Genomic DNA, 15,897 nt, shown 5'->3' on the forward strand with positions numbered 1-15,897 from the left:
TAATGTTTTTATTAAATTCAATGAATATTTTTTTTCAGTGTTTTCGGTGTGAAATGTTTGGTTGGGTTGAAGGGACTGGCAAATAATCTGGTCTTTTTTAAAAAAAACAGTGTATTGCAAAATAATTAAAAAGGTAAATGTCAAAATAATAACTTTATTACAAATTAAAAAGAAACTATACTTATACAGTCACAAAATTAAGAGATAATTCATGTCTTGAGCTATTAAACTACATTTTAAAACAATATTTCATTTTTGCTTTTACTGTGTTACAGGTCATGGAATGCAAGACCCTCGTATCACACGGGCCATTTCTCTCTGCAAGAAAACTGTGAGCGCATTCTCCTACAGCTGGAAAAAGCGGAGGGAGCTGGCCGAAGTGCAGGCACAGATGAATTTACCAGCTCATCAGCTCAGTACGGAGTCCACCACACGGTGGGGATCACGTCTACAAATGATAGAACGCGTCCTTGAGCAGGAAAGGGCTCTTGCCAAAGTCCTGTCTGCTGACAAGAAAACAAGACCTCTGGTTCTTACCTGGCAAGACATAGAGGTGCTAGAGGCCATCCAAAGAGCACTGAAGCCCCTGCATGACTTCACTGACGCTTTGTCAGGCGAGGAGTATGTGACACTCTCCTATGTAAGACCTGTGCTCCAGCTCTTTAACAGCAGCCTCCTTGCTCCTGAGGAAGGTGACAGTGAGCTAACAAAGTCCATCAAACACACCATCCTGACTTACTTAAATGAGAAGTATTCAGAGCCCTCTACCAGTGACTTGCTGGACATTGCTTCCTTTATAGACCCACGGTTTCGGGGGAAATATGTCAGCAGTGGGAAACTGGTTGCATTGAAAGAGAGGGTCATCTGCGAAGCACAGAGTTTGCTGGGTGATCAGGAGAGCTCTGCCTCTGCAGGTGTTGACAAAGCTGTGCCTCAGTCCGCACAAGTGAGTGCCATAGCAGATCCTGTGCCCCCCATTGCTAAAAAGAAAAAAACACTAGCCAGCTTCTTTGTCCAAGATGCAACCCCTTACTCTTCATTCACACCTCGCGAGTCCATTGAGAATGAGCTGTCAAGCTATTTACAGTCTGCATGTTTGGAGAGTGAGGCAGATCCACTACAATGGTGGCAGGAACATGAGGTTGCCTATCCAGCACTGAGCACCCTTGCAAAAAAGTACCTCTGTGTGCCTGCCACTAGCAGTCCGTCTGAAAGGATCTTCAGCTGCAGTGGAAATATAGTTACTTGTCAAAGGGCTGCACTGAATCCTGACACAGTAGACAGATTGGTATTCCTTGCTCAAAATATTAAAATGTAAAAGAGTTACACAAACTAGTTTTTTGGCTATTTGTTGATAGCTACAACAGTTAATGCAAAGATGAGGTTGAGTTGTTTTATTTTTGAACGAAAAGGCAATATGTATTTATTTTATTTTATATTTAAATTATTATTATTTATGTTACCAGGGATTTTTTTTAAATCCCTGCACTTTATTCCTGTATGCACGGCCTACCTCAAGTTAGTTGTTATATTTTTGAATGAAAAGGCAATAAGTTATATTTCTTCCTTTATTTTACAGTTAAATTATTATTTTGTATGCAGAGATTTATTTTTTTATGTTGCAGAAGCACTTTGTTCTTACATGAACCTCTTTGCACTTTAATAAAAAAAGACTTGTATTTGGCATAATTTGTTTTTGCAGTAGTTTTTGGGGGGTTATTTTTCCTGTAAAGATATCGAGATATATATCGTATATCGAGATATAGCAAAATATATCGAGATATATTTTTTGCCCCATATCGCCCAGCCCTACCTCATAGGTTAATCTACTGTGTGCATTTAGACTACAAGTTTTGCTGTGTGATAGCAAGATAATGGGGTTAAAATTCTCCTCCCCTGTATGATTTTTTCTTTCTTTTATTAACCATATGGTTTAGCAATATCACACGAAGAGTGCTGGTTTTCCCCCAAATATCAGCACGACTGCAAATGGAATGATGATTTTTATACTGCGTTTGCCTAAACAAGAAGTTAATATAAGTAGCTTAACTTACAGACACAATAGGTTACTGCCTTTTCTGTTCTATTTCCCAAAGAAAATAGTTCCAAATAAAGCCACAGCAGAACTGCTTTGCCTCTCTAAGCAGTAAATTGGGACTAAATTGGCACTAAATTGGACAAAAATGCCCCTGCACAAACAAATTAAGTCTATTACGATTCTGTTGAGCTTAGGAATGCAATAGCCAATCAGAGGCACAGAAGAGTCTGAAAACTGAAACTCATCAGCTTTGTTGAATGCGCGCATGTTCGGAGACTGAATTCTGCAGATTCTCTCATCATAAACAACAAAGGGCAGATATAATGTAAGGGATTCATTTCACAGTGTAGACAGCTTCAGTGATTATAACGATAGTTTTTTTGATAGATCAAAGTTAGCTGATTTGTGTGTGCAGAAGTCTATATTTTTATTGATGGTGAAAATGAATATGCTATGAATAATTTTACCTGAGGGTGCTTTGTTTGGGGGTGCTTAGCACCCTCAAGAACCGCTGTAGAACTGGGCCTGTTCTATTTAGTTGAAGCCACTAGAAAAAAAGTGAACATCAATGTGGAGAAGATCTTGTCTACATCAAAACTGAAACCAAACCGTTCAAACAGAACACATATTTCACACATTTTCTAGAGGGACACCGTTAGACTCACGTCTCGCACAAGAGAGCCACATGTTTAGAAAGCCATGTAAAATTAAAGTTCAACTTTTTAAAAACATATTGTGGTGGCCAGAAGGAAACAGTCCATCACAACGCAGCACAGTCACCTGCAGCACCATGGAGAGCACCATCAGAGATCACAAGGTCTGGGTGAAACAGTGGTGTTCAGGACCAAGGACAGCTCTAACACAGGTTTGCAGCATTCCCCTCTGACAGGCAGCCTCAGCTGCAGGCTGTTGGGCACAATTAGGAATCACATAAAAGTGAACAAAGAAGCCACAGTAGGGGGAGAAGAAGGGGAAGAGGACAGACTCAGTGTTGGATGCATTCAAGCCCAGCCAGCCCAACTACCCTCTTGAAGATAGAGGCTTGATTGACGGCGTGAGTAAAGCGAATCTCCTTGACTAATGCTACACCTCTTCTGCCTCTTTTCCAGAAGTAAATTGATGCAGAAAGGAGCAACCTGAGAGAGAAGTACCTAAGTTCAAGTTTTCTCCCCTTTACCCTGAGCCCTGCTTTATGACAAATAAAGAACTTTAAGTTTGCTCCAGTGACAGTTCGGCCTGGAGAATGATTTACTTTGAACCCCAGAGCTAACTCTCTCAGCTTGTGTGTGAAGGTTACATATGGTGGAGAATGCGGGCATGAGTTGAGCCTCGCCTGGGATTCAGACAGTGAAGAGGACCTTTTTGAAAAAACTGCCCAAAGAGAGAGATGGCCCAGGGCAGACTGGGCAAACCTGATACTCCCTCTGCTAACTGGGGAAGCCCAGAAGGCCTGCTGTGACCTCACCGTTCATGAGGCAACAAACTATGAAGTGGTCAAGAGGTCAGTCCTGGATGGTAAGAAGCTGGCTAGACGAAGGAGAGGGGACACCTGCGGTAGAAAGGGTGGTGATTGATCGGTGCACACGTGGCCTGCCTACAGATGCAAAAAAATATGTGGCTCAACAGGGACCACCAAGTGTAGATGCCTTGATTGCACTCCTAGAAAACCATCAGGTGACTGTGAGCTTGATGAAACCTGAAGTACCCAAAAACCTCTCTTGGAAACCTAGACAAGAGCGAGAACCTCCTAGGAAGCACCCCGACGTGGTCCAAGCCGGACTCCTAAAAACCCAAGGAAACTGGAAAGATGAGAGGCCTCTACGAAATCCTGCTCCATTCCGATGCTTTACGTGTGGGAGGGAGGGACACCTGGCCCGGGATTGCCCAGGCCGAGAGGAGCCGATGCCCACCGCCAGTACCTCGGAATCCAGGTTCCCATGCCATTTTCTTACCACCTGTTGGGCTCATGAGGGGACGGCCGCCCCTAAAGTCGCTGTTAAGATTGGGGGCAAAGACACAGAAGCACTTATAGACTCAGGCAGTATGGTAACACTAGTCCGGCCGGAATTTGCAGGGCCTCTCATGGGAAAAGAGATCTCCGTTTCCTGTATTCATGGGGACACCAGAAACTACCCCACTGCAGAATTAAACATGGTCACCCCACGGGGGCAGTTCAGAGTACGAGCAGGGGTCGTCGATCACCTGCCAGTCCCTGTCCTTGTGGGCCGAGATTGTCAAGCCTTTTCTGCCTACTGGACAAGCCGAGCTACAGAGGGGAGGAAACCTACTCGGTGCAGAAGAAGAGACCGTCTATCCACTCACTGCGTTTTTCTAACCAATGCAGGGACCACAGATGCAGATGCAACCAGCCATGAAGAGCCCCACAATAGTAATAGAGGTGTGGAGCATCACTCTGACGCCACTGCTTCAGAAGACCCGAAGGTGTACAGATTCGGGACGATATATAATCCCATGAAGTATTCTCTGAATTTCCCCCGGCAGAAATCCTCCAATTTGAAAGGCTGGGATGGTTCGGCACCGCTCAACTGCAAGACCCAGTACTGAGCCGAGCGTGGGGAAATGCCCAGGTGATTGAGGGCCAGCCACAAGTTGGGGTGAGTAGACTCACTTATCCACATTTTATGATCAAAAACAGATTGTTGTATAGAGTGGATCAGCGAAGGGGTGAAACTATAAATCAGTTGCTGGTCCCCAAGCCATACGCCACTAAAGTGTTATATCTCGCCCACACTCACCTGCTGGGGGGCCATTTGGGGACAGAGAAGACCTATGAAAGGATCCTCACGCGTTTCTATTGGCCCGGGGTTAAAAAGGCGGTAGAAGAATATTGTCGTCACTGTCCTGAATGTCAACTCAACAGCCCCAAGGTAACCTACCGAAACCCCCTTATTCCTCTACCAATCATTAAGACCCCTTTCAGCAGGATTGCACTGGACATTGTGGGACCGCTGCCAAAATCAAACCGGGGACACCGGTACCTTCTAGTCATCCTTGACTATGCCACCCGATTCCCAGAGGCCATACCTCTCCGATCAGCCACCTCAAAGGCCGTCGCCAGAGAACTGGTCCAACTCTTCAGCTGGGTGGGGATCGATAACGACATCCTTACTGACCAAGGTTCTTGCTTCATGTCTACGGTTATGAAAGAGACCTGCCGGCAATTGAAGGTAAAACAAATCAAAACCTCCATATACCACCCCCAGACTGATGGGCTGGTAGAGAGGTTTAACAAAACCCTTAAACACATGTTAAAGAAAGTGATTGACATTGACGGCAAAAATTGGGATCATCTGTTACCATATGTCTTGTTCTCTATTCGAGAGGTCCCACAAAGCTCCACTGGTTTCTCGCCCTTTGAACTCCTCTACGGCCGACGACCTCGAGGGATTCTGGACCTCGCTAAAGAGAGTTGGGAACAGCAACCATCACCACACCGCACCGTCATTGAGCATGTTGAACAGATGCACGACCGAATGGCAAAGATCTGGCCGATAGTAAGGGAACACATGCAACAGGCCCAACAACAACAGGCCAAAATATACAACAGGGGAGCCAAGATAAGAGATTTTCACCCCGGAGAAAAGGTATTAGTACTAGTACCATCCAACGAGTGCAAGTTCCTGGCCAAGTGGCAGGGACCCTATGAGATTGTAGAGCGGGTGGGGCCGGTCAACTACAGAGTACGCCAACCAGGCCGAAGGAAAAGCCAGCAAATCTACCATATAAACCTTCTGAAAATGTGGCATGAACCTATCGCGCCTGCAAGCAATGTGCTCACAGCCAGTGTCACTTCTCCTATAACCCCGCAGGTAAAGATGGGTAACCAGTTCTCCCCTAGGCAAAAGCAGGAGTTACGTGAACTTGTGTGGCAAAACCGTGACATCTTCTCGGATCTGCCTGGACGGACCTCCCTTATAGCCCATGATATAATAACTGAACCAGGGAAGGTAGTTAGGCTGCGACCCTACAGGATCCCAGAAGCAAAACGGGAAGCCATCCGGACCGAAGTAAAGAAAATGCTTGACCTAGGTGTTATAGAGGAGTCCCAAAGTGCGTGGTCCAGTCCTATCGTCCTCGTACCCAAACCAGATGGGAGTATATGATTCTGTAATGATTACAGAAAACCGAATGAAGTTTCCCAGTTCGATACCTACCCTATGCCAAGTATCGATGAATTAATCGAGCGACTGGGCCCTGCACGTTTTATCACAACCCTTGACTTGACCAAAGGGTACTGGCAAGTACCTCTAACCCCCCAAGCCAAACCAAAAACCGCCTTCTGCACTCCTGAGGGGACCTTTCAATACCGGGTTCTTCCTTTTGGGGTCCACGGGGTACCAGCCACGTTTCAAAGACTCATGGATAGAGTCCTCCGTCCCCACCGGCAATATGCTGCTGCATACATCGACGACATTGTTATCCATGACAGGAGTTGGGAGGAGCATCTTCACCATCTAGAGGCTGTATTACAAGCATTACGGTCGGCAGCTCTTACAGCAAATCCGGGCAAGTGTTCACTCGCCCAAGAGGAGGCCAGCTATCTAGGGAACACGGTTGGGAGAGGAAATGTGAAACCCCAACCTAAGAAAATTGGCACCATACTTACCTGGCCCCGACCTCAAACCAAGAAACCGGTGAGAACCTTCCTGGGGCTTCTTGGTTACTACCGAATATTCATACCTAACTTCGCCACAAAAGCAGCCCCCCTAACGGAGTTGACCCGCAAGTACCTCCCAAACCAGGTGAGCTGGACCAAAGAAGCAGAACGGGCCTTCATTGAACTCAAGCAGTCCCTCTGTTGTGAACCAGTCCTCCAAGCCCCAAACTTCAACAAACCGTTTGTTCTACAAACAGATGCCTCTGAAGTAGGGGTTGGAGCAGTACTGTCTCAGTTGCAGGATGGCATGGAACACCCCGTCATGTTTATTAGCCGTAAGTTGCTGCCCCATGAGAAGAATTATGCCACAATCAAAAAGGAGTGTCTTGCGGTAAAATGGGCTACTGAAAAATTGAGGTATTACCTGTTGGGTCGAAAATTTGTTTTAATAACTGATCATGCTCCCCTAAAATGGATGTCTCAAAACAAAGGGAAAAATGCAAGAATCACTTTCTGGTTTCTTCAGTTGCAGGACTTCCAGTTTAAGGTAGAACACCGGGCTGGGAGTTCTCATGCGAATGCTGATGCCATGTCCAGAAGGCATGACTGCTCTTGGGCGGCGCTCCAAATAGGAGTTTGGAGCTGGAAAAGGGGGTATGTGGTGGCCAGAAGGAAACCGTCCATCACAACGCAGCACAGTCACCTGCAGCACCATGGAGAGCACCATCAAAGGACACAAGGTCTGGGTGAAACATTGGTGTTCAGGACCAAGGACAGCTCTAACACAGGTGTGCAGCATTCCCCTCTGACAGGCAGCCTCAGCTGCAGGCTGTTGGGCCCAATTAGTAATCGCATAAAAGTGAACAAAGAAGCCACAGTAGGGGGAGAAGAAGGGGGAAGAGGACAGACTCAGTGTTGGATGCATTCAAGCCCAGCCAGCCCAACTACCCTCTTGAAGATAGAGGCTTGATTGATGGCGTGAGTAAAGCGAATCTCCTTGACTAATACTACACCTCTTCTGCCTCTTTTCCAGAAGTAAATTGATGCAGAAAGGAGCAACCTGAGAGAGAAGAAGTACCTAAGTTCAAGTTTTCTCCCCTTTACCCTGAACCCTGCTTTATGACAAATAAAGAACTTTAAGTTTGCTCCAGTGACAGTTCGGGCTGGTGAATGATTTACTTTGAACCCCAGAGCTAACTCTCTCAGCTTGTGTGTGAAGGTTACAATATCTCGAGACTTTAAGGTGGGTTCTTGTTTCCTATCCCACTGCATCTCATGTTTTTGTGGTCTCAGGAGAGAAAATGTGTATGCGTGGTTAGCGAAATACTAATACTTGTAAATCACTTGAATAAGGCCCTAAAACACATAAAGAACATTGGTTCCTGGGATTTTTGAGAACTGGAGCTTGTAGCCTAGAATTTTTCTTTCTCAATTATGTGAAAATTATCTTGTTTTACTCACTCACAGAAAACAATATATTGATTTAAATTTTCTAAGATACTTTTTGTGTAGAAATGGTCTATGCGAGTGGGCATGAACTATCGTGCATTATGTTGTGATTTACACCTGAGAAGACAAAGGCCTGCATAATGAGCTGCATAATGAGCCTTTCAGTCAGGTGCGTAACTGAGAGGGAAGAGTTACAAGACAGAATGTGAGGACAAAATAAATATATATATATATATTTTTATGTTTGTAGTTTAGAATATATTTAATTATCCCATAAAATATTAAATATTTAAATTTAATAATCACAATATTCATCTCTGCTGAATAAAGCGCTTCATTGTTTTTTTCTGAGGAAATCTCAAATCCTGAGGTACTCCTCATCACATCTTCTTGGGGTGAATTAGGTCTTATTCCTCTCTTATTCCTCGTGAAGGAAACAGTAAAATGAAGATCAATGTCACTGCTTTGTTTTCTGATGTGTGGGCGTATTCAAGCCGCGTGCTTCAGTGAAACATAATCTCAATAGCGTTCAGCGCGTGGGCATAGTCGCATTAGAAGATAATGAAGGGAGATCTGAAAGACTGGACATCGCTTGGTTTTCATATGGATTACTTGATCATAGAATATTTGTTTTCGGCTGCACTTGTTTAGTTTAAAAGTACACATGTCAAGCTCTCTATAGATATATCTCTCATGTCTCTTCGTTGAGTATTCACTTAGTTACAGTTCATTTTAATGATGTGTTTCTAAATGAAGATCAGCGCAGACAAAGGCTGCAGACAGCACACCTCATTTGTTATCTTTATTTAAATGCACAAAGTTTTGTTATTTTGTCTGTATACAAATAAAAATATACCCTTTACAGATTCAATTGATGTATTGCTTTTATCTGTACGATCAAAACTGAAAGTGTAATTTAATTTTCTTTTGGGGTTATCAGGAGAAAATGCCTCATCACGCATATACGTGTTAATCGACTCCAGAGGGTTTTAATGATAAGACTTTTTTGGTAATCGGGGCCTCAAAAATTATGTTAAAATGTGGATTTAGATTTATCCGCCAACATATCAGTTATCGGCTTGCATATTTAAAAAATTATCGGTTATCGGTATCAGTCAAAATGTTCATATCAGTGCATCCCTAATATATATGTATACGTATCTCTCTCTCTCTCTCTCTCTCTCTCTCTCTATCTATCTCTATATATATATTAGGGATTTAAACGGTTAATTAATTATCGGTTAATTGTCTATTAGAGATGCAATCGATTAAGGCTGTCGATGGTCGGTTAACCGATGTAATATTGGGCTGCGTGCGGCTCATACACAGAACACGTGCGAGCGGCTGTGAGTGTCGGTGACCGTATATAAATGTATCATCATTAATTCACAATTTACTTATTAAGCTTTTAATGTGATTTAAACTTTAAAAGTACATTAAAATAGAAACAACACAAAAGTTCTTCAACATGAAAAGTAATAGAAATGTAGTAAGTAATTTCATCAGATAACTGCACTTTGCAGGGCTGCGGGACACATGACATATAGACTATTAATTCCTACGACTTGTTAATTTGTGGCAATTGTCCATGTTTCACCCATGATTTAACTGAAATAAGGGAACAAATTAATTAATCAAACTAATTCTTTAATTTCACTTCCCATGTTTACCACACGCAGTAAAAGATTTTATTAAAAGTGATAGATAAAATAAATCTGCTAAATTAGAGGGTAAGACTGTGAAGATTTAGGAAAAGAAACCGGTAAACCAGAAAAAAAGCCACATAATTTTTTTTTTTTTATGTTTCGATCGCGCTGGAGTCTGGAGCACTCATATATCCTAGCGATTCAAATGTACATTGCAGTCTGTTCATTGTAAAAATAAAATACAGTCAACTAAACATTTAAAAGGTTACACTGGTCAGTTTAAATAGACCGTAGTATACCGGTCCACTCTGCTGTTATGCCAATGACGTTTTTGCTCATACGAAGAGGATCATCTTTTCCGTCTATGTGCGAATGTGTAAGTAGTTTACATTATAAATAATAGTTTAACATTCAAATACATTGCAAATATGGAAACATTTTGATTTGTGCCGAATGACGCCTGTTTCACACATACTCCGTCAGTAGTGCGTGTGCAGTCCGTGTGTGTTTCGTATGTGGTGCAAGCAGCACAGACTCATCGTGCTTTCACAAAGGACTTTGACTTCTAGGTTTGTATAATAAGCTGTTCGAGCAAGCGGCAAAACATTTAAACACCACAATTAGCCAACTTTTCTTGTAAGGATATCGCAAATATTTAAAATAAAAACACTTCTGTCAGGAACAGTCTTGTGCCTTTTGCATTTAAATCTTTATTACAAACAATCACACAAGTCTTTGAACTTAGGTTTTTTTGCCTCCATAAAAGTGAATTATGTATATTGTTTTCCTTGTTTATCTAAAAGTGCACTTTTTCTTGTTTTAAACCTAGCCAAAAACCCATGTGTTGCGTGTGAAACACAGTAGGATTTAATTAGTATAAATTTTTTGTGAAATTACTGCATTTTCATGTCAATCCATGTTCATTCTTTACCACGAACAATGCGCTGTCACTTTAATTCACAAAAATAGACTCGGTTGATGCACTGCAGCAGACGCACTGTTCCTGGAATGCACTGACAGACCGCAACCGCATGCAGTGTGAACGGTGAAATCCATTAACATGGGTGCGTAAAAAAATACGCAACGCATATGCACAGCAGATGGAGTATGTGTGAAACAGGCGTGAGACATGAGCAGTAATCCCCAAATAATCAAGCCGTGCTCGCTCGTCCTCGTATGCACGCACGCACGCACGCACGGTCACGATCTAATGCACTGTGTGCCGGATTCTTAAAAACAAATAGGCTAGGCCTACCGGAACGAAACAATTCAAAATCTGATATTTTCTAGAACAGAATACAGCAGGATCAAATTAATGTGAGCAGCAGTGGTTTGCTGCAGCTGCGCCGATGGAAGCGGTTCACTTACTGCACCGCGCATTCACACGCGCCACAGTTACGTTTGGGAGAATTTTATTTTGAATGCCATAATGCCCGTTGAAAACATTGCAATTGTGTTCTAAAATACGACAACGAGCACCACAAAACCATTTAGAGAGGCTCGTTTAGCGTTCTCCGTGCCGAAAACAGTCAACAAAGTAAATGATCTCAAACGTACTAGCATTTTATTCAGACGAAAACCCCATTAATTCAGGTGAGAACGCGTTTTGTGTGTGTGTGTGTGTGTGTGTGTGGCTTTTACACATCCTGTCATGCCGGTGACTGCTGCCTATAATTCATTTTGCAGCATTATGGTTAACGATTAATCGATTAATTGATTGTTTATTTAAACTACAATCGATCATTGAAATAACCGACATTTTTCATCCCTAATATATATATATATATATATATATATATAATTAGAATTAAAACTTTAACAACGAGCAACAGCTGTGTGTGTGATTGAGAGACAGGTGTGCAGAGTGAAGGTAAATGAGTCCGGGAACAAGGGAGAAACACAGGTGTAGCAACTAAAACAATGATGAGGTAACAAAATAAGAAAGATAAGAAAAGAGACGGGACAAAAGCACATGGCACCAAACAAACACAACACTCACAGAAGACAGTGACAGAAAGACAGAAAACTGTGACAGAGGTGGTGCTTTGTTGGTCTGTTTCTGTAAAAAAAAAAAATCTGTTGTGTTTCTTTACAAAATGATATCGCCATCTACTGGCATGGAGGCATAATACAGTGTTTTGAGATTTTCATGGATCTGTGTTAAAAAGGGAAAGTTTTGACTTAGCTTTTGTCTGTACACAAATATTTTATGCTTTTTTACGTTTCAATTAATTTTCAACTTTATTATGATTTAATTTTAGGCCTGATGAAAATGAAAGAAGAAAGACGAGATCTGAAAGAGGTGGATGAGAAATATCAGGATCAGAACTATCATGATGTCAATGAAGAAAAATCAGTGAGTTGCAACATTAAAACAACAGAAGTCAAGAGGCCTTTCAGCTGCTCTCAGTGTGGAAGGAGTTTTAGACTGAAATCATACCTTAAGAAACATTTGGTAACACACTCATCAGAAAACCCTTTCAGCTGCTCTCAGTGTGGAAACACTTTCGCATGTAACAGAAATCTTAAGGATCACATGTTAATTCATGCTGGAATAAAGCCTTTCAGCTGCTCTCAGTGTGGAAAGAGTTTTACACGGAAAGGACAACTTAAGAATCATTTGGTATCTCACACTTCAGAAAAACCTTTCAGCTGCTCTCAGTGTGGAAAATCTTATACACGAAAAACAACCCTTAAGGATCACGTGTTAATTCATGCTGGGATAAAGCCTTTCTCCTGCTCTCAGTGTGGAAACACTTTCACTTGTAAAACAAGCCTTGAGCATCACATGTTTATTCATACTGGGATAAAGCCTTTCTCCTGCTGTCACTGTGGAAAGAGTTTTACACTGAAAAAATGCCTTAAGCTGCACATGTTCATTCATAATGGGAAAAAGTCTTTCTCCTGCTCTCAGTGTGGAAAGTGTTTTAGAAGTAAATCATGCCTTAATAGGCACATGTTAATTCATGCGGGGATAAAGTCTTTCAGCTGCTCTCAGTGTGGAAAGAGTTTCAAGTGTAAACCAAGCCTTAAGAATCACATGTTAATTCATGCTGAGATAAAGCCTTTCTCCTGCTCTCAGTGTGGAAAGAGTTTTACACTGAAAAGACACCTTAAGGATCATTTGGTAACACACTCTTCTGAAAAACCTTTCTCCTGCTCTCAGTGTGGAAAGAGTTTTACATATAAATCATCCCTTAGCAATCACATGTTTATTCATGCTGTGATAAAGCCTTTCTCCTGCTCTCAGTGTGGAAAGAGTTTTAGACTGAAAGGACAACTTAAGAGTCATTTGGAAACTCACACTTCATAAAAGCCTTTTATCTGCTCTCAGTGTGGAAGGTCTTTGTCACATAAAGGATACCTTGAGAATCACGTTTAAAGTGCTCATTGAATGCCCATTTTCCACAAGTTTTATGATTCTTTAGGGTATTTAAGGGGTGATATGATGCGATTTTACAAGATCTACAGTATTTACAATTTTGAATTTCTCTTGGTGCATATTTAAGACCTATTAAGTTGCTAAGACTAAAGTCTCAAATCCAAAGAAATATCCTTTGTAAAAGTTAAGGGTCAACCACACTCCCCTAAATCGTCTCGTTTTACCATGCCGCCACATCTCTACATCACTATGTGGGAAGAATTGCATAACACCAACCCAAAGGTTCACGCAAAGATAGAAGGCATTAACTTTTATTCTGTCTGTTGCCGCAGCTGCCATGTTGTGGAGTCACTGTGAGTTTCGTTGAAGTGAAACTTTGTTCGGCCTTCCAAAAGAGGACTTGACTAGAAATCAGTGGTTAAGTTGTATTTCAACACTGTTCCAGAACAGTCCAAACCAAGTATTCAGATGTGTGAAGAGCATTTTATGGAGGATGAGGACTGTTTCCTGAACCAGTAGAGTAGGCTTGTTGAGTGTTGTTTCTCAGATCACCAATGCAAACATGGTTTTATGTTTACGCAGAGTGATACGTAACGTGTAAAAAGACATTAGAAGTCATTATAATGAGTAATTATGTCCCACATGATTCAACAAATTCCTAGTTTGTAATGGGTTTTATTTTATTTGTTTTGTCTCATCTAGTGATTAGCGCTGGCTAACTGGATCAAGGACTCCTCTCTGTGCCAATCATAACAGGCGTGGCCAGCTGACCAATCAGTGAAGTGTAGGCTTGTGGAAGGGAGGGGTTTGCTCCCAACTTGCTTGGAATGAATCATTTAGAATTCATTGGCAAATGACTCTACTATTCAATGTATATTTTGGGAAAATTACAATGTTTTCTTACCTTAAATGCATTTAATACTGTTGTAGGGGACTCCATCACAATATTAGGACACTTTACCATATTACCTGCTCTTGAAATGCTCTTCAAAGTGTGCTTTGTCCTGCAAGCCCGCTGTTACTCAACCACCATGAGAAGACAAGCCATCTAGTCTCAACAGCTTTTCTTTTTTTTTCTTCTACATCAGTTTATTTTATTTTCCTGTTGAGAGTTTTGTGTTCTACGTTTGCCGCAAAGCTATGTCAGACGTAGTCTGCACCAACTTTAAAACTTCAACCAGCGTACAGGACTCCACACCATCCTTCAGGCAATGCCCAAGACATCACTTCCAATGACTACTGAACTCCAGCCAATCAGCAACCTACAGAAACCCCTTTCTGCAGCCATATAAAATTAATTCCTTTAAAACAAAGGCAACACAAGTACAACCTCCAGATTCTTGCTGTTTTATTGATTAAAGGCTGTTCATCAATTTCCTTTATTGATATAAATATGGGATTTCACATTTTCACTCTCTCAAGCTCATTCTTTCCTCACTTTATTTCTGTGTGTGTGTGTGTTTGTTAGATTAGTTTACATGTCTTTTTGATTTATCCAATAAAGTCTTGCGTACATTGAAAAAGAGAAGTGTCTTTTTTTTTGTTTTGGGCTTACAAGTTAATGTCTTAAACTGCTGATCCTGTTACCATGCTAATAAAGTGTTTTTACTTTATTTTGGATTGATGTTATGAGGCTCATTCAATGAATCAGCTGGCCATGATTCAGTGACCAAAAAACAGTGATTCTGACCAAATTCCCTATAAATATCATAAACAATTTCCTTTGAGCTAAACTTGTTTTCCATTTTGATTTCCTCTTGATTCTGCTCGGATAAAAATTGATATATTAATTTTACTTGTGAATGTTATGACTTGGCTCAAACTCACAACATAAAGAGGAAAATTGACAAAATAAGTTTCAATGAAGAAAAAATAAATTTCAGGTTATTCAAATAATGTCTAGGGTCAAAATGTTAAAGAATAATATCAGAAACAACAAACTAAAAAACTGTTGGAAATGGGTTTTGTGGAGTTGTGTAAACAAATGGGAACATCAAAATATCATCCCACTCTTCAAACAGACACGAAAACAAAAATGAGAGAGAGTGAACTCAATTCCATGAGCCTCTTAAATAGGAGTGCCACAGGTGCAGCCCATGATCAGCACTGGAGTCTCACCCATCAAGGTGGAGCCTCTCCCTGCAATCACCACAAAAAAATGAAAGAAAAAGGTGCAGGGCTGTAACAGTGAAAGCCACTAAAGCTAGAGCTTTAAATGCCATATAAATTATTAGGCAAGCACTTCATGGTATTTCTCATATTTACACAAACATTAGAGCAGATCACGACGCAGAATCAACGGGGAAATCTTGTGATGGCGGGACATGCTTATACACCAATGAACAGTGGTGTGCAGATGTAGCTGTGTTAAAGAAGATGTACTGTTCTGATCTAGAAGTGCTCTTTGTTATTTGCCAGCCATTCCATTCGCCGCGGGACTTTCACTCGTTTACATCTCTCCGCAAACGCGCGTGAGCCTGGCTTTACAGAAACTCGCTGATCAGATCACAGAGACAGAACAACAACACATGGATTCTATTTTAACCATTCTTGAGGACTTTAATAAAGCCAATCTCTCCTGTGAACTGCCAAAATCCAGCGAGCATGTTACATGTCCCACCAGAGACGGTGACATACTAGATCACTGTTACACCACAGTGAAGGATGCATATCACTCTGTTCCACAAGCAGCTTTGGGGCTGTCTGATCACTGTCTGGTTCATCTTATACCAACCTACAGGGAAAAAAAATTAAATCTGCTAAA

The 15,897-nt window shown here is 41.6% G+C and overlaps 3 protein-coding genes across 3 annotated transcripts in view; all 3 read left to right on the top strand.

Annotated features, from left to right (window-relative positions):
- Positions 1 to 15,897, top strand: part of LOC132159410 (zinc finger protein 501-like) — a 531,393-nt gene that overhangs the window by 286,982 nt on the left and 228,514 nt on the right. The gene's annotated exons all lie outside the window — the stretch shown is intronic.
- The window catches only part of LOC132157170 (zinc finger protein 883-like), a 499,035-nt gene that overhangs the window by 207,841 nt on the left and 275,297 nt on the right, over positions 1 to 15,897 (top strand). The gene's annotated exons all lie outside the window — the stretch shown is intronic.
- LOC132097645 (antho-RFamide neuropeptides type 2-like) overlaps positions 1 to 15,897 on the top strand; it is a 69,876-nt gene that overhangs the window by 6,652 nt on the left and 47,327 nt on the right. Inside the window, exon 2 of the mRNA XM_059503536.1 lies at positions 12,013 to 12,107. Coding sequence (XP_059359519.1) covers positions 12,013 to 12,107 — 95 coding nt within the window. The remainder of the gene's footprint in view (positions 1 to 12,012; positions 12,108 to 15,897) is intronic.

Source organism: Carassius carassius, chromosome 1, assembly GCF_963082965.1.
Source record: "Carassius carassius chromosome 1, fCarCar2.1, whole genome shotgun sequence".
Lineage (NCBI taxonomy): Eukaryota > Metazoa > Chordata > Actinopteri > Cypriniformes > Cyprinidae > Carassius > Carassius carassius.